At 49.6% G+C, this 27,481-nt stretch overlaps 1 protein-coding gene across 1 annotated transcript in view; it reads left to right on the top strand.

Moving 5' to 3' along the window:
• Positions 1–27,481, top strand: part of ace (angiotensin I converting enzyme (peptidyl-dipeptidase A) 1) — a 223,005-nt gene that overhangs the window by 107,670 nt on the left and 87,854 nt on the right. The window contains exons 7-8 of the mRNA XM_038778735.1: positions 10,775–10,947; positions 12,301–12,524. Coding sequence (XP_038634663.1) covers positions 10,775–10,947; positions 12,301–12,524 — 397 coding nt within the window. The remainder of the gene's footprint in view (positions 1–10,774; positions 10,948–12,300; positions 12,525–27,481) is intronic.

Genomic DNA, 27,481 nt, shown 5'->3' on the forward strand with positions numbered 1-27,481 from the left:
TGATAATGAGGCTATTTAGAATGTTTAATTTTGAGTGTCACCACAATAGACCAGCTGATACCTGAAATATACCAAGCTCTTTATTGCTTTATCTGTGTTATATCATAAAGTACTGTATCGGGTATAATATATATAACAGGTACTGTACCATTTTATCTATAAACCATCAGGCAGTGTATGTCAGAGTCTGTCATATGTTTGTAAGCAGCTTTGTCCCATATCTATAAAATCATTGAAGTTTTGCACCCCAGTATCAATATTGTATGAAGCTAGCATATCCCTCTTAGTAATTTTTCATCAGATAAGTTTTCTATAATACATTATCAAATACTTCCGGGCGGGATTAACCACGTTTCTCAGCGGGGAAGGCAGTCCGCCACTGGGATCTACCGGTCCCGCCATTGTCAACGGGATTTCCCGCGCCGGCCATCGCAGACTATTGCACCGGCGGCGCGGAGGAATAGAGTGCCCCCACGGCACAGGACCGCCCGTGGATCGGTGGGCTCCGATCGCTGGCCAGGCCACCATGGGGGCACCCCCCGGGGCCAGATCCCCCAACGTCCCCCCTGAGGACCGCGGAGGCCGCCCACGGAGCCAGCAAAATACTCGCCGGCAAATACCTGTCATAACATACGCCGGCGGGACTCGCTGAAAACGGGCGGCCACTCGGCCCATCGCGTGCCGGAGAGGCCGCCGACCGGCGCGGTGCGATTCCCGCCCCCGTCAAATCCCCGGCGCTGGAGAATTCGTCAGCCAGCGGGGGTGGGATTCACGCCGCCCCCCCCGCCGATTCTCCAACCCTGGGGGGGGGGGGGGGGGGGGGGGTCAGAGAATCCCGCCTGTCATAATATACACACACGCATATGATGGTGCACAGACAGACACTGACTAACACACTGAATGACCAATCAACTCACACAACACAGCGGCCAATCACCAGACAGGACACGGCCACTATAAAGCCAGAGGGCACTAGTTGTCCTGCTCTCTTGGGATGCAGCCTCTGAGACAGCCAGAGCCCGTGAGCAGCAACACGAACATCCACCATGTGCCAGCAGGATAGTCTGGTCAGGTTAGCCGCAGGTCTCCAGTCAACTCGGCATAGTGTCAACCCACAGTTCAAGTATGTTTAACAGCTCATAGTTCAATAAAATTAGAGTTGTACTTCTACAAGTGTTGGAAGCCTGTCTCTCTCACTGCTATGGTAAATGCAGTCTTCGCAGACCCAGCATACCCAACACATCACCGCCCATAGACTTCTTTCAACAATATAGCCGGAATTCTCCCTATGCTCGCTTTGATCCCGCTGGCAAACCCCCCCCCCCCCCCCCCCCCCCGCCCCCCCGCCCGCAGGTTACCCGGCGGCGTGAGGTGGCATAAATGGAAAATCTCATTGACAGCAGAGGGAACAGAGAATCCCGCCACCAACGAACGGTGCGCCTCCCCCCACTGATAATAAACACGCGGCTGGGAGGCCATAGAATCCAGCCCTATGTTGGCTCCGCCTGCTTCTATTTTCTATGTTTTTCTGTTTCTGTAAAAGACCACTTGCTGCCATCTCCATAATAACCCATCGCACCTCTACTCCACCTGCCAATAAAATCTTTATTCATGCTTTTTCTACCTCCAAACGGCTATTTCAAAGCTCTCCTGGACTGCTCCTCTCTTTGCCCACATAAACTTGATTTTAACCCTAACCTTCGAACTCAACTTCACTCATCGTAACTGGCACCAGTCCCTGCACTCACTGACCTGCATTGGCTCCCAATCCGGCATCGCCTCAAATTTAAAATTCTCATCCTTGTGTCCAAATCCTACTCTTGCCTGGCCCATCCTCATCTCTATGATCTCTTCCAGCTGTACAATATTTTGAGATCTCTTCAATTCTCTCATCCTGCCTGCTTGCACTTCCCCAATTTTAAAGCTCCTCACTGAGTGGCCGTGCTTTCAGCTCTGTCAGCTCAAAGCTGTGGATTGTGTTCCCTAAATCTCTCCACCTCTACATCTCATTCAATATCTGATTCCTCTAATGCACAGCCACACTCTATAGGGCCAGTTCACTCAGCAATAAGTGCTGTATAAGTGCAGGTTGCTTTGCATTTGCAACATGGACTAGTTATTCTATCCCTGTCCGTAGAATATACTCATTGATATTTTCTGGCATTGGACACAGGAAATTAAGCCATAAATCATGTTGAAATCTTTTGATTCTCTCATTGGGAATGTTATTGGGGGTTTCTTCAGGTTTCCAAGAAAATTCCTAGGAATGTTCCTGATAGAGTTTGCTGACGTGGCAGTCTAAACTAATGGGCAACGGAAGCGAGGGCTTGGAGATGATATATTAATGGCATGAGCTGGAAGATTTTAATAAGAGGAATTCCTTGCAAAAGAAAGGACACAAACCAAACAAGCTTGCATGCATCAGAAACTCACTAAAGCACGTAATTCTGCTGTTGGCTAACTAAGTGCTCACGCCAGCGGAGAGTCGGGACCGATTCCCGCTAGTGTGGGGAACGAGATTCACGTGTCGTGCAATGGCACATGGTAAATTGTTAAACAAGGATCGAGGTTCGCACTGGACCTGAGAGGGGCAAGACCTAATCTCTCTGACAGGTCCCGCTCTTTTGGGATCGGGGCGCCCCTTAACATCTCAGGATACAGTTGCAGATTCCCTGTATTATTGGCTAGACCAGCCCTAAACACTGGTAAGCGACCCCGCCACAATTGCTGGCAGGGCTCCTCTCAGTCCCTCCCATTCTCCCCTTCAGCCCCGCACTCTGTCACCCCCTTCAGCCCCTCCCCTGATTCCCCTGACAGGCCCCACCACTTGTCAGTGCCAACTGGCATCTTGCACTCCAAGGGGGAGGTGGCAAGGGGGCGATTGCCTTCCCTACCCTTACTGCCAGGGTGGAGGGGCTCAGATCCTGGGTCTCTTCTGGGATGGGGGTTGTTTGGCTAGTCTTCCCATCTGCAGCCTTTAAACCCTTTAAGCTGTCAGCAGGTAAAAATTAAAGATCTGTGAGAAGAAAGTGAAAGTCTTTCTTTTAATGTGGTGGAACCTTTGAAGTGGCTTTCATTGCCTGCAAATTTCACTACCTTTTAATGTTTTTCAAACCTCGGTGCATGCTTAGAAGCCTGAAAGCTTTGAACTGCATTGATGAGATTCAATTTCACAGGTCATTGCCTTTTAAAAGCCTTTTGATTGGCAGGTCCAGGTAGTTTCAAAGAAAGGCTTATCATTGTTTATTTTTGAAGGGCAGCACGGTAGCATTGTGGATAGCACAATTGCTTCACAGCTCCAGGGCCCCAGGTTCGATTCCGGCTTGGGTCACTGTCTGTGCAGAGTCTGCAAATCCTCCCCGTGTGTGCGTGGGTTTCCTCCAGGTGCTCCGGTTTCCTCCCACAGTCCAAAGATGTGTAGGTTAGGTGGATTGGCCATGATAAATTGCCCTTAGTGTCCAAAATTGCCCTTAGTGTTGGGTGGGGTTACTAGGTTATGGGGATAGGGTGGAGGTATTGACCTTGGGTAGGGTGCTCTTTCCAGGAGCCGGTGCAGACTTGATGGGCCGAATGGCCTCCTTCTGCACTGTAAATTCTATGAAAAACCATTTATATAGCTCTACACTGGTCCATTTACTCTGAAGTACTTCCTCTTTTGAACAGCTGTTCTTTCCAACCAGCCCTTCCATCCCAGCCCAAGCCCCCCCAACTCCCTGCAGGATCCCCCTCGGCACTCTGGAAGCAACTGTAGGGAGAGTACTCACCTCCTGGCATAATACCCTCATATATAGAAACATACATAGAAAATAGAAGAGGCCATTCAGCCCTTCAAGCCTCCTCCACCATTCGTTATGATCATGGCTGATCATCCCTATAGCCCCAAGATCTATATCTAATTCAATTCTTGAAATCACACAACGTTTTAGCCTACTTTCTGTGGTAGTGAATTCCACAGTTTCACCACTCACTGGGTGAAGACATTTCTCCTCACCTCTGACCTATAAGGTTTACTCTCTATCCTCAAACTATGGCCCCTAGTTCTGTACTCCCCCACTAACGGGAACATTCTTTTTGAATTTACCTGTCTAATCCTGTTAGAATTTTGGAAGGTTCGATGAGGTCCCCTCTCACTCTTCTAAACTCCAATGAATATAATCCCAACCGACTAAGTCTTTCCTCATATGATAATCTAGCCATCCCAGGAGTGAGCCTGGTAAACCTTCGCTGCACTCCCTACATAGCAAGAGCATCCTTCCTCATATAAGGACAACAAAGCTGCACACACTGCCCCAGATGTGGCCTCACCAACGCCCTATACAATTGCAGTAATGCATCCCTATTCCTGTCCTCAAATCTGCTCGCTATGATGGCCAACATACCATTTGCCTTCTTTACTGCCTTTTGTACCTGCGCACTTACTGTCAGCAACTGATGCGCTAATTTACACCCATTGCGCCATGGGAAGCACGGTAGCATAGTGGTTAGCACAATTGCTTCGCAGCTCCAGGGTCCCAGGTTTGATTCCCGGCTGGGTCACTGTCTGTGTGGAGTCTGCACATTCTCCCCGTGTGTTCATGGGTTTCCTCTGGGTGCTCCGGTTTCCTCCCACAGTCCAAAGATGAGCAGGTTAGGTGGATTGACCATGCCAAATTGCCCTTAGTGTCCAAAATTGCCCTTAGTGTTGGAGTGGGGTTACTTGGTTATGGGGACAGGATGGTGTGGGCTTGGGTAAGGTGCTCTTTCCAAGAGCTGGTGTAGACTCGATGGGCCGAATGGCCTCCTTCTGCACTGTAAATTCTATGATTCGAATAATTTTTGCGACTAAAGTGGATAATCCACATTATAGTGTATCTGCTTGCACATGCCCACTCACTCAGCCTGTCCAAATCATGCTGACGCATCTATACATCCTCCTCACAGCTCACTCTCTCACCCAACTTTGTATCATCTGCAAATTTGGAGCTAATGGGTCGGATTCTCCATTCTGGAGACTAAGTGCTGACGCCAGCGTAGAATGTGTCGACTTTCATGACAGGAAATTTGGCGCCAATCCCTCACCGATTCCGGTACCAATGAGGGGCTAGCACCGGCGCCGACTGAAACACCCACCTCCCCCAAGGAGAATGGCAGGGTGCCGGGCCCTAGGCCGCGCATGCCCACCGCTGATGACCTACACCGTTCGAGCCGTACAACATGGCGCCAGCCATGCGCTAAACCTAACTCGCCAACCGCAACCCCATACCCACAGCCCGCCCCCTGGGCACCCCCAGCCACACCCCACCAGTCCCCCCAGACCTGAGAGATGCCTCGCCGGCCAGCAGTATGGATCCCTGCTGAGTGTGGTGGCGCTGACACCAGTCCACAGCTGGCACGTCGGCTCAGACCATACACGTCCCGCGCCATCGGGAACTTGGTCCATCAGGGGCAGAGCATCGCGAGAGGGCCGGACAATGAGGCGCCAACGGTAATGTAACTGCGCGCGCCATACGTCACTATAATGCCAGTTTGGAAGGGATGGAGAATTGCAAACCGGCGTCAAACGACCGCTGGCCATGATTTCAGGGTCGGAATTGAGTCTCCGTCCGATCGGTGATTACAATTTTGGCATCGGGCAACGGAGAATCCCGGCCAATATATTTAGTTCTGTTGTCAAAATCATTAATATATAATGTGAAAAGTTGGTATCCTAACACAGATCCCTGCTGTACCCTCCTAGCCACTGCCTGCCAATTGGAAAAATACCCATTTATTCCAAATCTTTGCATCCTGTTTGCTAACCAGCTTTCTATCCATCCCAAGGTACTACTCGCAATCCTCCAGTAGGATTGTCAAGCATAATTTCTCTTTCGTAAATCCATGCTGATTTTGTTAGATTATACCATTGCTTTCCAAATGTTGTGCTATTAAATCCTTGACACTGGACTCAAGCAACTTCCCTACTACCGGCGTTAGGCTCACTGGTCTACAGCTCCCTGTTTTCTCTCTATCTCCCTTTTTGAATAAGTGGGTTACATTTTCTCCCCTCCAATCTGTAGGAACCATTCCAGAATTTTAGAAAATGATCACCAATGGATTTGCTACTTCTAGGGCCACTTCCTTAAGTACTCTGGGATGAAAATTATCAGTCCCTGGAGATTTATTTGCCTTGAATCCCATTAATCTACCCAAAACCATTCCCCTACAAATATTGATTTCCTTCAACTCCTCACTAAAACTTGTCTTTCTCAGAACTTCTGGTACATTATTCCTGTCTTCCTTTGCAAAGATAGTAAAGTACGAATTTAGTTCCTCAGCCATTTCATTTTTCCCGTTTAGGTATTCCCTAGTTTCTGACTGTAAGGGGCCTACATTCATTTTTAATTCAACTTTTTCTCTTTACGTAACTATAGAAACTTTTATAGTCAGTTTTTATGTTCCCTGCTAGCTTACTTCCATATTGTGTTTTCACCTTCTTATTCAATCCATTGGTCCACCTTTGCTGAATTTTAATCTATTGCCAATCCTCAGGTCTGTTGGTTTCTTTGCTAGTTTGTATCCCTCTTCTTCGAATCTAATACTATCCCTATTGTAAGTTATGGTTTGGAGTGCAAGCTGCCAGGTCCTCATTTCTCAGGACTTTCAGCAATTCATGCCAGCTGGACTCCCAAAATGGGATGCTGGAGCATCCCACGAGTCAGGTGAATTGGGCACCTGCCTGATAATGAGATCTAAATTAGGATTAATGAGGTCTTTGCATGTCCCCGCCGGGTCTGCACTGGACCCTTCTCAGGGCTGGTAGTGGAGGCTGGGAGACTCTCAACAGGTTCGATGCCCCGTGTGAAACCCGTTTCATGTCTCCCACCTGATTTGACAGGCCTTTGCGATTCCCGCCTCTGGCTATCAGCACTGGAGATTACCTCCCAAAGCATGTGTATTGTAGCACAGTTAAATGACCTTAAATTAATTAATAAAGTAAATGGTGCAATGGGAACTATAATATCAAACTCTTTTATAAATAACAGCAAATGAATAACTTAAAATGCTAACAAATTCACCAAAACAGCTGCAAAATAACTAAATATAAAGAACATAAAGAATATAAACGGCAGCAGGGTAGCATGGTGGTTAGCATAAATGCTTCACAGCTCCAGGGTCCCAGGTTCGATTCCCGGCTGGGTCACTGTCTGTGTGGAGTCTGCACGTCCTCCTCCTGTGTGCGTGGGTTTCCTCCGGGTGCTCCGGTTTCCTCCCACAGTCCAAAGATGTGCAGGTTAGGTGGATTGGCCATGCTAAATTGCCCGTAGTGTGCTAATAAAAGTAAGGTTAAGGGGGGGGTTGTTGGGTTACGGGTATAGGGTGGATACGTGGGTTTGAGTGGGGTGATCATGGCTCGGCACAACATAGAGGGCCGAAGGGCCTGTTCTGTGCTGTACTGTTCTATGTTCTAACAGGTATACTAACAAAATCAATCAATTAATAGCGTGGTGCACACATATGGAATGAAAAAATCATCAGAGAGCATTGCAACAAAATGAATCAATAAACGCAAAGGTTGTGAATCATTGGATTGATTGAATTGAGAATTGTGGGAATTCACTTGTTGAATATTCAAGACAGGTTGACAGATTCTTTGGGTAGTCAGGGAATTGGGGATATGGGAATAGGCAGAAAGACAGAATGAGCTGGGGAATCAGCCATGGTTTTGTTGAATGAGGGAACAGGCTTGATGGGCTGAATGGCTAATCCTGCTCCTATTTCTTATCTTCTTATGTTTGGATAAATGGAGCTGTGGGACCAATTGAATTCATAACTCCATGAATCAGAAAGTTAGTTGCGGGAAGATGGTGGGATTATTCAGAAGCCCAGGCTAATGTCCTGCTGAGGATGTGGATTTGAAAATAAATGGACGGCATGCTAGCACATAGGTTAGCACTACTGCCTCAAAGCGGCAGCCAGCCGGGTTCAACTTTGGCCTGAGATGACTGTCTGTGTGGAGTTTGCACGTTCTTCCCATGTCTGCATGGGGTTCCTCCTGCTGCTCCGGTTTCCTCCCAGGTTAGGTGGATTGATCATGATCAATGTGAGGGGTTATGGGGATAAGACAGGGTTGTGACCTTGATAGAGTGCTCTTTCAGAGGGTCGGTGGAGATTCGATGGGCCGAATGGCCTCCTTCTGCACTGTAGGGAGTCTATGGATTCCATGGAATACCACCACAATAGCCCGTGGCATTTAAATTCAATTAATACATCTGGAATATATATTATTGGTAAGCATGAAACTATCTGGTTGTTCTTAAAATCCATCCGGTTCGCTAATACACTATGGGAAGGGAAATCTGCCATCCTTACCCTGTCTGGCCTACATGTGCCTCCAGACCCACAGCAATGTGGTTGACTCTACCCTCTGAAATAGCCGAGTAGACCAGTCAGTTCAAGGGGAATTAAGGGCCTTGCCAATGACGCCCATGTGAAAGGATTTTAAAATGTACATTATCGGAGCTACAATGTGGCCAAAAATGGTAAATAATTGAAGGAAGCAAGGTCACCAAAGAATAAATGAACTTTTGGAGCAGCAGGCGCTAGCAAACTAATAATCCACAGAGTTGCACAGACACCAGAGAATAAATGGTTGGAGCAGCAGTCACTTGTTCTTCACTAATTGTATTGGATTATTGAGACCACCAGCAAATGAATGAAGGAATGCACCAGTGAGCAGCAGTGGAGATTACTACTATCGAACACAAACTGGTTTTCATTCATTTGGTGACCATGGGCGGAATCCTCCGACCCCCCGTAGTGTCGGAGAATCGCCCGGGGCCGGCGTTAATTCCGCCCCCACCGTGGCCCGAATTCTCCGCCACCCGGGAATCGGCGGGAGTGGCAATCGCGCCCTGCCGATCGGCGGGTCCCCCGCGGCGATTCTCCGGCCCGTGATGGGCCGAAGTCCCGCAGCTGACAGGCCTTTCCCACCGGTGGGAATCAAAGCATGTCTAGTGCCGGCAAAATTGGTGGTACAGGTGGGCGCCGGGGTCTGGGGGGGGGGGGGGGGGGGCGCGGGGCGATCTGGCCCCGGGGGGTGCCCCCACGGTGGCCTGGCCCACGATCGGGGCCCACCGATCGGCCGGCGGGCCTGTGCCATGGGGGCACTCTTTTTCTTCCGCCTCCGCCATGGTCTCCACTATGGCGGAGGCGGAAGAGACCCCCTCCCCCGCGCATGCGGCGGGATGACGTCAGCGCATGTGCGGACTTCCGCCAGCCGCGAAGGCCTTTCAGCCCCGGCGCCAAAGGCCGTTCACGCCGGCCGGCTGAGCGGAAACCACTCCGGCGCAAAGTGTAAACGTGTGGAGAATTCTGCACCTTTGGGGAGGCCCGACGCCCGAGGGTTCTCGCCACTCCACAACGCCGGGACCCCCCACCCCGCCGGGTAGGGGAGAATCCCGGCCCATGTTCTTCAGATGGGAATTTCCGTCCGCCCCCTCGCCCTTAGGAGTAAGATCCTGGCATGGATAGAGGATTGGCTGACTGGCAGAAGGTAGAGAGTGGGGATAAAGGGGTCTTTTGTAGGATGGAGCCAGTGACTAGCGATGTGTCTCAGTGGTCGGTGTTGGGACGACAACCTTTCACAATATACATTAATGATCTTGAACTGAGGGCATTGTTGCTAAGTTTGCAGATGATACAAAGATCTGTAGAGGGCCAGGTATTATTGAAGATGCAGAGGGGCTGCAGAAGGACTTGGACGGGCTTGGAGAGTGGGCAACAAAGTGGCAGATGGAATACAATGTGGAAAATTGTTAGGTTATGCACTTTAGTAGGAAGAATGGAGGCATAGACTATTTTCTAAATGGCAAACGGCTTAGGAAATCAGAAGCACAAAGGAAGGCAAATGCAATGTAAGCATTCATATTGAGAGGGCTAGAATACAAGAGAAGGGATGTACTTCTGCGGCTGAGCATGGCTCTAATCAGACTCCATTCCGAGTATTTTGAGCAGTTTTGGGCCCATAATCTAAGGAAGGATGTGTTGGCTTTGGAAAGGGTCCAGAGGAGATTCACACGGATGATCCCCGGAATGAGGAGCGGTTGAGGACTCTGGATCTGTACTTGTTAGAATTTAGAAGGATGAGGGGGGGTCTTACTGAAACTTACAGGATACTAAGAGGCCGAGATAGAGTGGACGTGGAGAGGATGTTTCCACTGGTGGGAAAAACTAGAACCCGAAGCTATAGCCTCAGACTGAAGGGATGATCCTTTAAAACAGAGATGAGGAGGAATTTCTTCAGCCAGGGGGTGGTGAATCTGTGGAACTCTTTGCTGCAGAAGGCTGTGGAGGCCAAATCACTGAGTGTCTTTAAGCCAGAGATAGATAAGAAATATATCAGCATTGATTGAATGGCGGCACAGACTCGATGGGCCGAAAGGCCACTGCTTATAGTCAAAATGCCTCACTTCTCTCTCTCTCTCGCTCCCTCCTTCAATGCATGGCAGGACAGTGGGTAGCACTGTTGCTTCACAGCACAAGGGACCCGGGTTCAATTCACGCCTTGGCTCACTGTCTGTGTCCCGGAGTCTGCATGTTCTCTCCCTGTCCCCGTGGGTTTCCTCTTTGTGCTCCGGTTTCCTCCCACATGTCCTGAAAGACGGTGTTTGTTAGGTGAATTGAACATTCTGAATTCTCCCTCCACATACCCGAACAGCGCCATCGTGTGGCGACTAAGGGATTTTCACAGTAACTTCATTGCAGTGTTAATGTAAGCCTACTTGTGACACTAATAAAGATTATTATTATCTTACAGAACTGGAATGTCACTTACATGTTCAGAGAATCAGAGAGGTTCTTCACATCCCTGGGTCTGATCCCAATGCCGCAGGAATTTTGGGATTACTCAATGCTCGAGAAACCCAAGGATGGCAGGGAGGTTGTCTGCCATGCATCTGCTTGGGACTTTCGCAACCGCAAGGATTTCAGGTTGGTCTTCTGAACGTGAAAATGATCCAAAAGATTAGGAACATGAGATATTTTAGAACAATAGAATTCCTGCAGTGCAGCAGGCAGCCATTTGGCAGCCGTCTGAAAAAGCACCTTACCTACTCCCACTCCCCCGCCCTATCCCCGTACTCACATAACCCCAGCAAACCTGCACACTTTCGACACTAAGGGGTAATTTAGCACGGCCGATCCACTTAACCTGCACAAGGTTAAGGGGGAGGGGTTGTTGGGTTACGGGTATAGGGTGGATACGTGGGTTTGAGTAGGGTGATCATTGCTCGGCACAACATCGAGGGCCGAAGGGCCTGTTCTGTGCTGTACTGTTCTATGTTCTATGTTCTATCTTTCAATGAAGTAAGCCTAAGGACCATCTAGTTTGCCTTTACTCGTTTGGTAATCGTGATGCAAAACTGATGATTCCACAGAATCATAGAATCCCTACAGTGCAGAAGGAGGCCATTCGGCCCAGCGAGCCTGCACACTCTCTGAAAGAGCACCCTACCTAGGCCCACTCCCCTGCCTGATCCCCACAACCCCACCTAACCTGCACATTTTTGCACTGTGAGAGGAAACCGGAGCACCCGGAGGAATCCAAGCAGAGACAGAGAGAATATGCAAACTCCACACAGGCAGGCTCCCAGACTGGAATTGAACCTGGGCCTCTGGTGCTGCGAGGCAGCATTGATAACCACTGTGCTGTCAAGCTATTGGCCAGCAGCTGAGGCTCTGTTGGCGGCACTTTTGCCTCTTCCTTAGAAGGTTGTGGGCTCATGTTCTACTGCAGGTACCGAAGCACCAAACCTAGGCTGGTATTCCAGTGAAGTGCTGCATTACCCCAGGTGCTGTCTTTTGAATGAGACATTATAATCGTCTGCCCCTTTGGGTAAAATATCCCATGGTACTATTGAAATAACACCAGGGAATATCCCCCCACCCACCCCCCCCCCCCCCCCCACCATCAGTTTTGTGGCTCTGATTTACCCCTCAACCAACACCACCAGAGTAGAATATGCGGGCATTTGTTTAGTTGGTTCTTGTGGGGTATTGTGTGAAAATTAACTCGTGTTCCCGACATTACCACAATAACTAGTTTCAAAATTCTTCATTGGTTGTCAAGTGCCCTGGGGTGTACTGAGGTTGTGAAAGGTGCTATATAAATTCACATCTTGGTAATTAGCCCCTTGAATAACAAGGGGTTAATTATTGGTTCTTTGGTAACAATTGGTTTTTTTTCCCCTGGAGATGACCGCGGGCCACTGCTAAAGGCGTTGGGCCCGACTGTGAAAGGCTACTTTAACTACACCCACCCCCTCTCTCCATCTGACTCTCCAGAATCAAACAGTGCACAACAGTCACGATGGAACAGCTCGTCACGGTGCACCATGAAATGGGCCATGTGGAATACTATCTTCAGTACAAGGATCTACCAGTCAGCTTTAGGGGAGGAGCAAACCCAGGCTTCCATGAAGCAGTTGGAGATGTAATGGCACTCTCAGTATCCACACCGGAGCACTTGGCGAAAATCGGACTGCTGGAAAACGCCATGGGTGACAACGGTAAGAGGGAATCTCACCAAAATAAAAGACGAAGCATATCCAGCCTTGGCCTAAGGTGGAAGCAGATTCACTCGTTATTTTCAAAAGCCAATCGGACATGTACTTGAAGAGAAAAATATTTGCAGTGTGACGTGGAGGGTAAAGCAGGAGTGTGGGGCTAATCGGACAACTCTTTCAAAGGCTTTGCAGTTTTTTAATGTAGAGCAGAGAGGAAGAAACTGGCAAGAGTGTCATTAACCAGAGGCCACAGATTTAAGATAACTGAGAGAATCAGAGGAGTTATTGTCATGTCAATAACACTGTTGAGGTTTGTTAATACCGATTACATTGTTGTGTTTAAGCCAAACAGGTTACAAGATTAATTGTCTTTGAGCACATATAAATAGGCGACTTGATGACTAGCAGTCAACGCACAATTCAACACTGAATTCATGTTGGCAGTTCTTGTCCCACCGCTGACAAAGGTTAAATTGATTTAGGGAAAGGTGATTGCGTAGTGACATCACCACTGGACTAGTAATCCAGAGACCCAGGGTATTGGTCTGGGAACCTGAGTTTGAATATCATCATGGCGGATGTGAAATTGGAAGTCAATAAAAATATGGAATTAAAAGTCTAATGAGCTTCCCCTGCTTTAGCACAGGGTGCTTGTTATTATAACAAGAGCTATTCCCTGACATGCCAGGTGACCCAGAGCTGAGAGCAGGGTGTCGGTGGCAAGCACGGAGATGACATTCAGTCATTAGAGCTATGTGAGGTGATGAGAACACTGATGCCGGCCACCCAGGAACTCCAGGACTTTCTAAAGAGCAATCGTGGTCCTCACAACAGAGTCCAGTTGGTCCCGGATCAGTGGCATTCTTTTCCGCTGGTGTTCTGGGCAATGAAATCCCTTGGGCTGGGCCGAAACGCCAAGTGGCAGTTCCGGACGTTCTTCGCTGGGCTCCTGAAAGAGAGGAAACTTAAGAAACATTATAGTACATACTTCAGGCATTGAAGATAACCATAGCCAGCCTCAATATTAATGGCAGTAGAGATACAGAGTGCAGTTGTCAGAAAGTCTCGATTGTTAAGGATGGGAAGTTGGCATGAGTTCTTCCTGCAGGAAATCAATACTAGAACATAGAACAGAGAACATACAGTGCAGAAGGAGGCCATTCGGCCCATCGAGTCTGCACCGACCCATTTAAGCCCTCACTTCCAGCCTTTCCCCGTAACCCAATAACATCTCCTAACCTTTTTGGACACTAAGGGTAATTGATCATGGCCAATCCACCTAACCTGCAGGCATTTGGACTGTGGGAGGAAACCGGAGCACCCGGAGGAAACCCACGCAGACACGGGGAGCATGTGCAGACTCCGCACAGACAGTAACCCAGTGGAGAATCGAACCTGGGACTCTGGCGCGGTGAAGCCACAGTTATATCCACTGTGCTACTGTGCTGGCCATGTGCTACCGTACTATTCTAGGAGGCAAAGCCACATGGCTCCTGAGTGATGAGACAGGTTTTACATGAGTCACCTGGCCTCGAAGTCCGGTGGGCTAGCTATCATGTTAGCCCCACATTTTCAGCCAGACATTTTGGGGGGAGGGTCAAGAATTCTGTACCAAGCCAGTTGTTGCATCTCACCATCTGTTTGGGGGGAATAACAATTCACTTTGAGAATTTGTACATTCCCCAGGCTGGGCCCAGTAAACGAGTTTCTTTGATGAAGTGTCTACTCCTATTAGGGATGAAGGTGAATGCATTTAGTTCGTGTTGAGGGTGGTGAGTGGGGATGGATTTCAGTTCCATCCTGGAGGATAGGGAACGTGCCCGTGCCTTTGATCATCAATGGGGAAGTTGTGGGTCCTGGTCAAGTCCTTCATCTGGTGGAATCTCCATCATAACTCCAATGTCTTCATTTTTGTGAAGCCTGAAATTGAAGCGTCCAGAAGCAGCCACCTTACATTTCTAAGGTGTGCATGTCCTGCATTTTGGAGCCTTCTGTGCAGCTGGTGCCATGCTCGGACCACCGTCTGGTGTGGGCAGAACTTGTTCCATTCTGTGCTTGGGCAGGGTCTGTGTACTGGCACTTTAACAAGGTGCTGGTTTAGCCCAGGGGCTGGTTTAGCACAGTGGGCTAAACAGCTGGCTTGTAATGCAGAATAAGGCAGCAGCACGGGTTCAATTCCCTTACCGGCCTCCCCGAACAGGCGCCGGAATGTGGCGACTAGGGGCTTTTCACAGTAACTTAATTGAAGCCTACTCATGACAATAAGCAATTATTATTATGAATATCCTAAATAAAATAAACCAATGTTTCAGGTTGGAGCAATCTCGCACAGAACATCAGCAGATAATACCTCAAAGACTGGAAACCCAAAAGCACTTATTTCCCCCTGTAATCCAGAACTCTACTGAGATACCTCTGTTTCTCAAACAACAATCATAAATCCATTTAGTCTGTCGAGCGCCTCAGGATAGACGTCCTGGACTCTAAGTCAATCAGTGGCCGATGGAGCCTATACTGGAGGAGCTCAGGCCCTTCACCTGGAGTACCACCAATCTCCTCTACCTGGGAACCCATCTTAGTCCCACTGAGGAACCCAGGCCAGCGAACTGGCAGGAGCTGGAGGCCAAAGTCAGCACTCTCCTCGGACGCTGGACAGGGCTGCTCCTGGTCATAAAATTATAGCATCCCTACAGTGCAGAAGGAGGTCTTTCAGCCCATTGACTCTCTGAAAGAGCATCCTGACCCTAGCCCACTCTCCCACCCTATCCCCATATCCCCATCTAACCTTTGGACGCTAAGGGGCAATTTAGCATGGTCAATCCACCTGACCTGCACATCTTTGGAGCCCTGACTGGGAGTGAGTGGTTCATAAACCATCGGATTGCACCACACTGTGGTACGGCTGCTCACTTTCATACCTCCGCTGGACTTAAAATGCAGAAGAAGCTCCACAAATTCTTCTGGGGGAAAATAACTCATTGGGCCACTCCAGGATGGCATGGTTAGCACTGCTGCCTCACAATAGTAGGGACCTGGGATCGAATCTGACCTTGAATGACTGTCTGTGTGATGTTTGTACTTTCTCCCCGTGTCTGAGTGGGTTTCCTCCGGGTGCGCCGGTTTCTTCCCACTGTCCAAAGATGTGAAGGTGAGGTGGATTGGCCATGCTAAATTGCCCCTCAGTGTCCAAAAGGTTAGGTGGGGTTACTGGATAGGTGGGGGCGCGGGCCTAGGTAGAATATTCTTTTGGAGGGTTGGTGCAAACTCGGTGGGCCGAGTGGCCTTCTTCTGCACTGTAGGGACACTATGATTCTGAGGTTCTGCATCTCCCGCTTCGGGAGGGTGGTCAGTCACTGAGCTGCCTCCGCACCCAGATGGCAACATTCTGTCTCCACAGCCTGCAGCGATATCCTTAGATTGAGCCTCCTCCGCAACGCCCATCCCCTACATTGAGACTCCTCCATAACCCCCCACCCTCCCAGTTGTGTGCCATGGTGACGTATTTCTTCTGGCAGGTGCACAGCCTCAAGTATGACCTGCAGCCATTGTTCAGAGACTTGGCCTCCATGCCTTCCTGCTGGCATTGCCTGTTTTGTATAGGGAACTGATTAAGATCTGAACATGGTCTCCTTATGCCGGGAGCATTCTCCCGTCAGGAAAAGCAGCTTTTGTTGGAGAGCCGCTGCTCAGGAATCCACACCTCCATCAATGTGGATTTAGATGGTTGGTTGGTGGAGGACTGGATGATACTGCAAGAACTAGCTAGGCGTGCATCGCTTAATGTTCAGCCATCCACACCCTGTAGACAGTGGACTCAGCCCTGGCAGCACTCATGTCGAGCGGGATCGCGCGTACGGTGGAAACCCATCTGAACTACCTCCTGCTTGGACAGAATCCACATTGGTCCTGCATTCCCTTGGGAGTCACAAACCCATATTTGAGCGGTTTCACGGGAATTCTCTCTGTATTTTTCCATTTGACGTGGAAGGGTTTCTGTACGGCCTGATGCTGCACACTTCTATCTTCTTTCCTTCCTCCATCATTAGGGCATGCGCTGTGTTCTCTTCTACCTTCTGGTGGTGTGGGAGGTTCCCAGAGTAGGGCTCCTCCCTTTCTCCATCAGGGACCAGGCATGGAGGGTATTGAATGCAGCATTGCCATGGCATTCAGGTGCTTCACAGACTCTCAGGCCTCATGTCTTTTCTGCTGGCCAAGAAAAGTCACATGTTCCACGTTCACGTAGGTTGCCTGAGGTTGCAGTCCCTTTTTCGTTATTTGAAGGGGTTGCTCCTCAACGTTGGGTTGCACTTCATCCCCATGCTCCTCATCATCAGTCACCCAGTGTGGAGGCAGGGGTGAGGGATGAAGAGGAAGGAGATTATCGTAAGCCATCTCCTGGACCTGGCCGGGTGACCATCAGCAGGCCCAGGCAGCGGGCGGTCAAGAGGGCTGTATAACTCGACTGTCTGTCCCTCCGCCATGGCTATGTTCACAGCCAGGCTGACCTGGATAGTTAGCATGCTTCAGGCCTTTCACTACTGATGGCCACCTTAGGGGCTGGGGTGTATTATCACCCCCAGAATTCATATTTTTGTTTGGTTATTTACATTTATTTTTTCGGCGCCAAGGACCCGGGTTCGATCCCAGCCTCAATTGGGGAAAAAAAGAATTGGGTACATTAAACTTATTTTTTTTAAAGTTAATTTTTTAAAAAGTTAATTTTTTGATGCTTTGCTTTAGTTACAGTGCGTCACCAGGGTCTGTCAATCCCCTCTTATTTTGTTCAATTTATTATTAAATTTGTTCAACTTAAAAGCGTACAAATAGGTAACTTTTAAATTTAATTTAATTTGGTAAGTTTACTTTAAAGAATTGCCTTTTTGTTACAATTCCCTTTTAAGGGGATTTCAACTGTTAATTAGTTTATTTGTTTCATTTGTTTAAATAGAGGAGAGCGGTGTAGTCTGACCCAGCTGCCTATCCCTCTGCCACCGCTATGTTCATGCAGGGTGGCCCTGGAGAGGGAGCACATGGGGCTCTAACCACCTATCGCCCGTCGGGAATGGCCAATGGCGGCTGCAGGCTCAGGGGGGCGGGGGGAATCAATCACCGGGGGGTGGGGGGTGGTGGGGGTGGGGGGGGGTGGGGGGGGCTCTCATGGACAGCCAGGGGAGCGATCGGGCGTCAGGGATCCTCGGGCGTGCACATTTCAGGTGCCGCTCCGCAGTCCGAGTCCGCCGTGTCCCACGGGGCGGCTGTTGCAGGCTGCCGCTGTGCGCATGCGCAGGCTCCCGACCGGATGTTCGGGGCCCCATATCCGCAGCCAGAGCCGCGAGAAGCACTCCAGAGCCCTGCTAGCCCCCTGCAGGTAGGAGAATCACTCAGGACTTTTTAAAGGAAAGTCCAGAGTGATTCACCAGCGTTTTAACGTTGGCGTGGGGACACAGCCCCATTATTGGAGAATCCCGCCCATGGTGTCCATAGAATCCATAAGATACCTACAATGCAGAAGGAGGCAATTTGGCCTGTTGAATCTGCATCGACCCTCTGAAAGAGCAGCCACCGAGGACCATTACCCGACTCGAACCCTTTAACCCCACCTAACCGGCACGTCTTTGGACTGTGGGAGGAAACCAGAGCACCCAGTTGCCGCCCCAGATAAGGAAGGTTTTTTAATTCAACAATAATTATCAAAGAGGAATTGGACAATTGCTTTTTGCTCCTGTGATATGCACCAAAATATATATTTTTTAATTATTGAGGGACCTAAAGGGGAAAAGCAAAACTGGTGTATGAAGCAGAATAACCTTGAAGTTGGAGAAAGTATAAGAGAACAAAATACAGCAAGCAGTTGCTGTTAGGCAAAACCAAAGTTGAATTTCAAAATATTGAAGATAGTGTTGTGCAACAACATTTCATTATTATGTGTCTAGGCCATAATGCTAATCCTTTATGATTCCTCATGAATGATAAATTGTATTGAATAGTTCCTGAACTTTGAGTTTGTTATCTTTTTTTAGATCATAATTTATAATGTTCAACAAACCAAATTGCTATGTCTGCAATCAGAACACACTGATAAGATGCTCAAAGTTCTTTCGCCACCAGGTTCAAGGACTGAGGGAATTTATAAAATAAAGGGGGGGCAATGTTTAGGAACAAGACGAGGACCTTTTGCCCGATAAGCCCCATCACTTCAATAAAGGGCAACTCCATTGACCAGTTTGATCAGTTCATCCATTTCCCTCTCCGCAAACTGTTCAGTGATTTTCCCAGGCGACTTATTCTTCTCTTCATCCAGGCTTTTACCTCTTTCCTAACTCCGAACAACCAATTGCTCTCCCAAGAGACCTGATGGTAATTTTGCGTTGGGGCACACGGGGCTGCGAGCGGGTAGTAATGGCCACTGAAGGGCTTTTTTCCACCCAGTCTCAAACATTAGGCTGGTGAGCAGATGATAAATTGGGAGGAATGGAGAGTGGGGGGGGGGGGTGGAGACGGGTAACCAGAATTGAATACAGTTTCTCCTGGTTCAGGAAGGTGTGGGTTGCGGGGGATATGACATCAGAAGCCCTTTCTGACTGGGGGCATCATTCCTTTAGGGCCCATTGACCTCCTAACCACCCTGACCTATCCCTCGAGAACCTTTGAACCCATGCCCAGGCATTATCCCAGGCCCCTGGATTAATAGTCTAATGACATGAACACTACACCACTATCTTCACCTGCCATCCTGAAGAATTAAATCCATTTAATGGGTGGATATTAGTTACCTGGATTTCCGGAATGATAAGAAGACAATCAGATTGCGCGTACTGAACCACAGACACATCTTTTCTATCCTCACAAATATTGACCACCTCTGCTCCTGCATCAGCCCTATCGCCACTGAAATGTTCACCATTCGCAGTTCCTCAGGCAATGAAGTAGTCCATGTCCATATTCAGCAAGATTTGACCCAGCCATATAACCTGTGTAGCTCTCAGAGCAGGTCAGAGATTATAAAACCTGTGGCAAGTAACTCACTTCCTCACTCCACAAAACCTGTCCACCATCTCCAAGGCATAAGTCAGGAGTCAGATGGAATACTTTCCACTTGTCTGGATGGGTGCTGTCCAACAACACTCTAGCAGCTCAATATTATCCAGGACAAAACAGCCCGATTGATTGCTACCCCTTTCTCAAACATTCACTCCCTCTACCACTAATTCACAGGAGCAGCCGTTTGTACCATTTCACAAGGCGCACTGCGTAATCCACCAAGGCTCCTGAGGCAACACCTTCCAAAGCCATGGCCTTTATCACCTAGAATGACAAGGGCAACAGCCACCTGGGAACACCACCACCTGTAGGTTCCCCTCCGAGCCACACCCCATTCTGACTTGTAAACTTATTGCTGTTCTTTCACTGTCACTGAATTAAACTCATGGAATTCCCTCCCGAACAGCACAGTGGGTGTATCTACACCATAGGGACTGCAGCAGTTCAAGAAAGCAACTCACCACCACCTTCTCAATGGCAAATAGGGAAGGGTACGAAAGCCATCAACACCCATATTTCCTGAAATAATTTTTAAAATCTTCACCAGCATGGACCTGTTGTGCTAAATGTCCATTTTATGTGTTGTAAATACTTTGTAATCGGGTTCTGTTCCTGCAGCCCCTGAGTGGCCACTCACTCCAACTCATCCAAGATCCTGACACATGTATCCCCAGCCTGGCTTTTAATCCTTGCATCAGAAATGGAGAAAGAGGAAGTGAAAATAGAAAAAACAACTTTTTACTCTATATCTAACCCCGTGCTGTACCTGTCCTGGGAATGTTTGATGGGGACAGTATAGAGGAAGCTGTCATCTGTATCTAACCCCGTGCTGCACCTGCCCTGGTAGTGTTTGATGGGGACAGTGTAGAGGGAGCACAGTGGTTAGTATTGTTGCTTCACAGAGCCAGGGACCCCGGATCGATTCCCGGCTTGGGTCACTGTCTGTGCGGAGTCTGCACGTTCTCCCTGTGTCTGCGTGGGTTTCCTCCGGGTGCCCTGGTTTCCTCCCACAAGTCCCAGAATACGTTCTTGTTAGGTGAAATGGACATTCTGAATTCTCCCTCCGTGTACCCGAACAGGCGCTGGAGTGTGGCGACTAGGGGATTTTCACAGAAACTTCATTGCCGTGTTAATGTAAGCCTACTTGTGACGATAATAAGATTATTATTATAATGTCCACCTGCAACATGTCTGCTCATTCCACCAGACTGTCTATGGGCGGGATTCTCCCCTACCCGGCGTGACGGAGGGTCCCGGCGTAGGGGAGTGGCGCCAACCACTCAGGGGTCGGGCCTCCCCAAAGGTGGGGAATTCTCCCCACCTTTGGGGGCCAGCCCCGCGCTGGAGGGGTTGGAACCAAAAGACTGGCGCAAAAAACCGGCGCCCCCGGCAGCGGGGCTGGCCGAAAGGCTTTCGCTGGTCGGCGCATGCGCCGGCAGTGATGTCAGCGGCAGCTGGCCGCTGACATCACTGCCGGCGCATGCGCGATGTGGGGTTCTCTTCCGCTTCCGCCATGGCGGAGGCCGTGGCGGCCGCGGAGGAGAAATAGTGCACCCAGGGCACTGGCCCGGAGTCTGAGCGGGGGGCCCCGATCGCGGGCCAGACCACCGTGGGGGCACCCCTCGCCCCCCAGGACCCCGGGGCCCGCTCGCGCCGCTGATCCCGCCGTTCCAGAGGTGGTTCAAACCTCGGCGGCGGGAGAGGCCTCCCAGCGGCGGGACTTCGGCCCATCGCGGGCCGGAGAATCACCGCAGGGGCCTCTCCGATTGGAGTGGCGAGATTCCCGCCACCGCCACTTCCCGGGTGGCGGAGAATCTCTGCCACGGCGGGGGCGGGATTTTCGGCGGCCCCAGGCGATTCTCCGACCCTGCTGGGGGTCAGAGAATTTCGCCCTATATTCTCATAAAATCAATCACTATCCTCACAATTCACAATGCTTCAAATTTATGTTATCTGCAAATTTTGACATATTGTCTTCTAATCCCATGTGTAGGTTATTAATATAGATCAAGAAAAGCATTGGTCCATTCTCTCTTGATGACAATCTTCACCATAGGGAGTGTGAATTTACAGTATAGAAGTAAAAAAAACTAAATTTTAATGCAATTAAAGTCAAGGAAAGAATTTCACAGCCATTTGTCATCTTGGAGGTTCTCTGAGTATTCATTGATAGTTCTTCTGCTTATGTGTGTGGGCATCGCTCTCTCTGAACTTACCTCCCTGATTCCCGCAACAAATCCTTGGCACACACGTTTCCACTTCATAACTTTGCAATTAATCCCTCTCTTTCTCCTTGGACCTCCGAGTCCAAAAATTATTGATTCAAGTCCCACCCCTGAATCCTTGGGGCAAATTTCAGGCTGCGGGTGCGCTGCACTGTCAGAGGTATCGTCCATTGGATGGGACATTAAACTGAGGCCCTGTCAGCCTTTTCAGGTGCATGTGAAAAAAAACATTGGGCTGGATTCTCCGATTTGAAGACTCAGTGCTGACGCCAGCGTGGCAACAGTGGCGTAAAAAGTCGCAAAAGCCGCAGCGATCCTCCGTCTAGTGGGGGGCTAGCAGGCAATAAGCGCAAAGCCCCCAGCTTTCCCTGCGGATATGGCTGGAGAATTGCCGGGTCCCTGGCCCCACATGCGCACGGCGGCAGCCTGCAGCGTCCACGCCTGCCAAAAACTACCTCCCCCCTTTTTTCTTTGAATATATCTTATAAAGGCATATTTAATTTGAACAACAGTTTTCAAGAGGAACAAACAACAGAACAAATAACACCCACCCAACCTACAACCAAACCCAGCCAACATGGCTCAAATACATAGTTCCCCAGTCCACCTTCCCCACAAAGTGTTTCCCACCTCAACCATCCTCCCCAAGCCTCTCTCTTTCCCTTTACCCCCCTCCTTTTTATATCTGCTGACAGCTTAATTTTCCCCAAAGAAGTCGATAAAGGGCTGCCACCTCCGGGCAAACCTGAACACCGGTCCCCTCAGGACGAACTTGATCTTCTCCAGTCTGAGAAACCCGGCCATGTCACTTACCCAAACCCCCGATTTCGGGGGTTCTGAGTCCCTCCTCACCAATAAGATCCGTCTCTGGGCTACCAAGGAGGCAAAGGCCAAAACTTCAGCCTCTCTCACCCCCTGGACTCCCGGGTCCTCCGACACACGAAATATCACCACTGCTGGACTCGGAACCACTGGTGCCTTCAATACCATGGATATGACATCTGCAAATCCTTGCCAAAATCCTCTAAGCTTTGGAGATGCCCAAAGTATGAGGACATGATGTGTGGGCCCTCCCAAGCACTGCCCGCACCTATCCTCCATCCCTTCAAAGAACCTGCTCATACGGGCCACAGTCATGTGAGCCCTGTGGACCACCTTGAATTGTATCAGGCTAAGCCTGGCACACAACCAGGATGTGTTAACCCTACTCAGGGCATCCTCCCATAGTCCCACCTCCAATTCCTTGCCCAATTCTACCTCCCATTTTCGCTTCACCGCTCCTATCGGTGTTCCCTCCCATTCCATGAACATAGAACATAGAACTGTACAGCACAGAACAGGCCCTTCGGCCCTCGATGTTGTGCCGAGCAATGATCACCCTACTCAAACCCACGTATCCACCCTATACCCGTAACCCAACAACCCCCCCCCTAACCTTACTTCCTAGGACACTACGGGCAATTTAGCATGGCCAATCCACCTAACCCGCACATCTTTGGACTGTGGGAGGAAACCGGAGCACCCGGAGGAAACCCACGCACACACGGGGAGGATGTGCAGACTCCGCACAGACAGTGACCCAGCCGGGAACCAAACCTGTGACCCTGGAGCTGTGAAGCATTTATGCTAACCACCATGCTACCGTGCTGCCCCTTTATAAATTTCTTTATAAAGTTCTTTATAAATTTCCAAGACCTTCCCCTCCCCCACTCCCATTTTCAACACTACCTTATCCTGTGTCCCCTGGGGCGTTAGGGCAAGTCCTGCATCCGCACAAAGTCCCTCACCTGCAGGTATCGGAACCCATGCCCCCCCCCCCCCCCCCCCCCCCCCCCCCCCCCAAGGCAGCACAAACTCCTCCTCCAAATCCTCCAAGCACGGAAAGCTGCCGCCAACAAACAGGTCCCCAAACTGCTCGATCCCTGCTCTCTGCCACCTCTGAAACCCCCATCCAGTCCCCCAGAGCCCCCCCCCCGGAGCCCCCCGGAGCAAACTGGTGGTTGCCACAAATAGGTGTCCATACCAACACCCCCACCACTCCCATGTGCTTCTGCCATTGTCCTCACACCCTGATAGCCACCACTGCCACCAGGCTTGTGAAGTATTGGGCTGGCGAGAGCAGCTATCGAAGCAAGCTGCTTCTGGTGCTCCACTACCAGCTCCTCCACCTTCTGGATCGCCTGGCCCTGGGCCTCTAACCTCAGCTCCATGCAGTCAATCCCGGCCTTTATCGAATACACCACCCTGGCCAGGTCCTCCAAGTTCCTCTGATGGGAAAATTTCTCCTGGAGGAAGATCACTAACTGATCCGTCGACCACTGGGCCGGCAAGCTCGGACCTTGACCCTCCACCATCTTCCCCTGTGTCGCAGGCTCCACACCAATTTCGACCACTTCTGGTCCACAAATCCATACAATGGTGAGATACTCTCTTCCTCCAGCCCTCCTGCACCTTTTACAAACACTCATTTCCGCCGTTCGCCGGGGAAAGGTCCAAACAGCCAACCATGAGCGGGAGCCACCAAATGTGCGACCACTCTCTCCATGGTTGCCACCGGAAGTCAAAACTGTCCCCCTTTGACAAGGCTCAGACCAACCCCCACCAGAGCCCCCAGCCCCACTGAACAGGACTCAGTCTGCAGCCGTTCACGAAAAAAAATAGGATAAGTGTTCCACGCTGTTGGGAACTTGGCCCATTGGGGAAGAGCATCGTGGGGGGCCTCAGGTGACATTTCCGATTGGGCAGAGCATCGCAAAAGCGGCACCGCCACGGATTTTGCCGCAAATGGAGATTCTCCGGCCAATCGGTGAAAGCGAGTTCTGTGTCGGAGACCGGAGAATCCCGCCCATTATTTTAAAATAGAGCAAATGGATTCTCCAGGGTGACATGGGCTACCGTGCAAACAACATCATTCAAATGGGTTTTCTGGGTATTATCACATATCTGTTTGTAGGAGCTTGCTGTGCACAAATTGGCTACTGTTTTCCTACATACACTTAAAAAAGTATTTCATAAGCTGTTATGCACTTTGGGTGAGCTTGAAATTGTGAAAGAGACAAGAGAGAAGCGTTCTCTGCCAGTCAATATAGGCTTTCAAAACTCAAACTTGGAGTTAGGCAGTCTTTATTCAACCAACAATAGGTCGGTTGGTCATTAGGCAGTCATGGACCAGGACTCTCCAAAATCCCGGCCAAGTGTTGATGCCGGCGTAAACACCAGAGTGGGGTATGCTGGCAGAAACAGGCCTCCTGGCCCAGTAATTCTCCGTCTATTAGGGGGCTAGAATGGCGCCAGAGTGCTGCGCGCTGCTCCGGCACTGAAAGGCGGCCCTCCACGGCTGGCGTAGGTCCGCGCATGCACTTCGGCCGTCTCCATGCCAGAGCATGCGCGTGGTTGTCGTCTCCATGCTGGTGCAGAGAAACATGTCAGTGACCGAACAGCGGGCCCGCGTGGAAGGAGGTAGGCCCATTCCAGATCGCTGCCGTCCGCCGATCTGAAGCCCCCGATAGTGGGCCTGGACCCCGTGGAGCCCCCTCCCGGAGTCAGATCCTCCGCCCCCCCACCAGAATGTCCACAGCGGCTGTGGGTCCAAGCACCCGCCGGGTGGTACCAGGTTTGAACCATGCCGGCAGAACTCGGTGGAACTCGGCATGAGTTTGGCCCGTCGCCTGCGGGGAACCGCCGTGGGGACCTATTTCAGCGGCCCCTAACCGGCGCTGCGGCAACCACCTGGGCGTGATTGCTGCCGATTCTCCTGTCGCCGGAGAATCTGCGGCCCGGCGTCATAGCAGCGTGGCGTGGCGGTAATTTAACATGACTCTTTAATTTGATTTTTTTTTAAACTTTAATTTAACCACAGAATTAATCACATTAGTAACGAAGAAATAGCTTTACAGGTAACAGCTACAACAATTCTTAGGTAAAGAGAAAAACTTACCTTACTTCCTAAACCTGCCACTATATTCCAATTAAGCAAACCAATATATTTCAACTACCACTGATGAGTAAATATAACAAACGGATTTCTACTTGCTTTTCTGTGTGGAGAATCCTTGGTGAGGTAACCTTTCAGGGCTAAACCGAAACACTTCTGTTCAATTGAAAATTCTAGGACCAACTGCCTCTCAGACAAACTTGGCTCCTCCCATTAACAACATAATCTGTATCCAAAACATAAAGCATTCCTTTGTCTCTTCTCATAAGATGTCTCTTGACTTGTTTAGCCAGGACCAAACACAGTGCCCCTCAGAAATTATCTATACCCCAGGGGTCCTTCAAATGCGAACAATATTCAATTAGCTCGCTATCCGTAAACAAGTAAATGGTTCTCAAGATCTATTAGCAGAACACTTCACCTGAAAATCAATGATTACCTCACTTTTCCAACACCACAATCACAGTTCTAGTAGATTGATGAGGGGAGTGTGATGAATGTTGTTTATATGTAAAGTCTTTGACAAGTTACCTCATGGCAGACTGGTACAAAAGGTGAAATCACACAGGATCAGAGGTGAGGTGGTAAGATGGATACAGAACTGGCTCGGTCACAGAGGCAAAGGGTGGCAGTAGAAGGGTGTTTTTCTGAATGGAAGGTTGTGACTAGTGATGTTCCACTGGGGCCTCTGTTGTTTGTAGTATACATAAATGATTTGGAGGAAAATGTAGCTGGTCTGATTAGTAAGTTTGCAGATGACACCAAGGTTGGTGGAGTGGCAGATAGTGTTCAGGATTATCAGAAGATACAGAAGGATATATATAGGCTAGGGACTTGAGTAGAGAAATGCCAAATGGAGTTTAATCTGGACAAATGTGAGGTAATGCATTTTGGTCCCACATAGAGGGGAAATATACCGTAAATGGCAAAACTCTTAGGAATATAGAAAGTCAGAGAGATCTGGACGTGCAGGTCCACAGACCTTTGAAGGTGGCAACACAAGTGGACAAGGTAGTCAAGAAAGCATACGGAATGAGGAGAAATTTCTTCAATGAGGAGAAATTTCTTCAGCCAGAGACTGGTAGGTCTGTGGAATTCATTGCCACAGAGGGCGGTGGAGGCCGGGACATTGAGTGTCTTTAAGACAGAAATTGATAAATTCTTGATTTCTCGAGGAATTAAGGGCTATGGGGAGAGAGCGGGTAAATGGAGTTGAAATCAACCATGATTGAATGGTGGAGTGGACTCGATGGGCCGAATGGCTTTACTTCCACTCCTATGTCTTATGGTCTTATGGTCTTATGGAATGCTTGCCTTCATTGGACGGGGCATTGAGTATAAAACTGGCAAGTCATGTTACAGTTGTATTGAACCTTGGTCAGGCCGCACTTGGAATACTGCACACAATTCTGGTTGTCACACTACCAGAAGGATGTGGAGGCTTTGTAGAGGGTGCAGAGAAGGTTTACCAGGGTGTTGCCTAATCTGGAGGGTGTTAGCTATGTGGAGAGGCTGAATAGACTCGGATTAGTTTCATTAGAGAAACGGAGGTTGAGGGGTGACCTGATAGAGGTAAACAAGATTATGAGGGGCATGGATAGAGAGGATGGGCAGGCACTCTTTCCCAGGGTGGAGGGGTCAGTCACCAGGGGGCATAAGTTTAAGGTCCTTGGGGCAAAGTTTTGGAGGAGACAGTGCGAGGCAGGTTTTTTTATGCAGAGGGTGGTGAGTGCCTGAAACGCGTTGCCAGGGGAGGTTGT

The sequence above is a fragment of the Scyliorhinus canicula genome, chromosome 19, assembly GCF_902713615.1.
Source record: "Scyliorhinus canicula chromosome 19, sScyCan1.1, whole genome shotgun sequence".
NCBI classification, from domain to species: domain Eukaryota; kingdom Metazoa; phylum Chordata; class Chondrichthyes; order Carcharhiniformes; family Scyliorhinidae; genus Scyliorhinus; species Scyliorhinus canicula.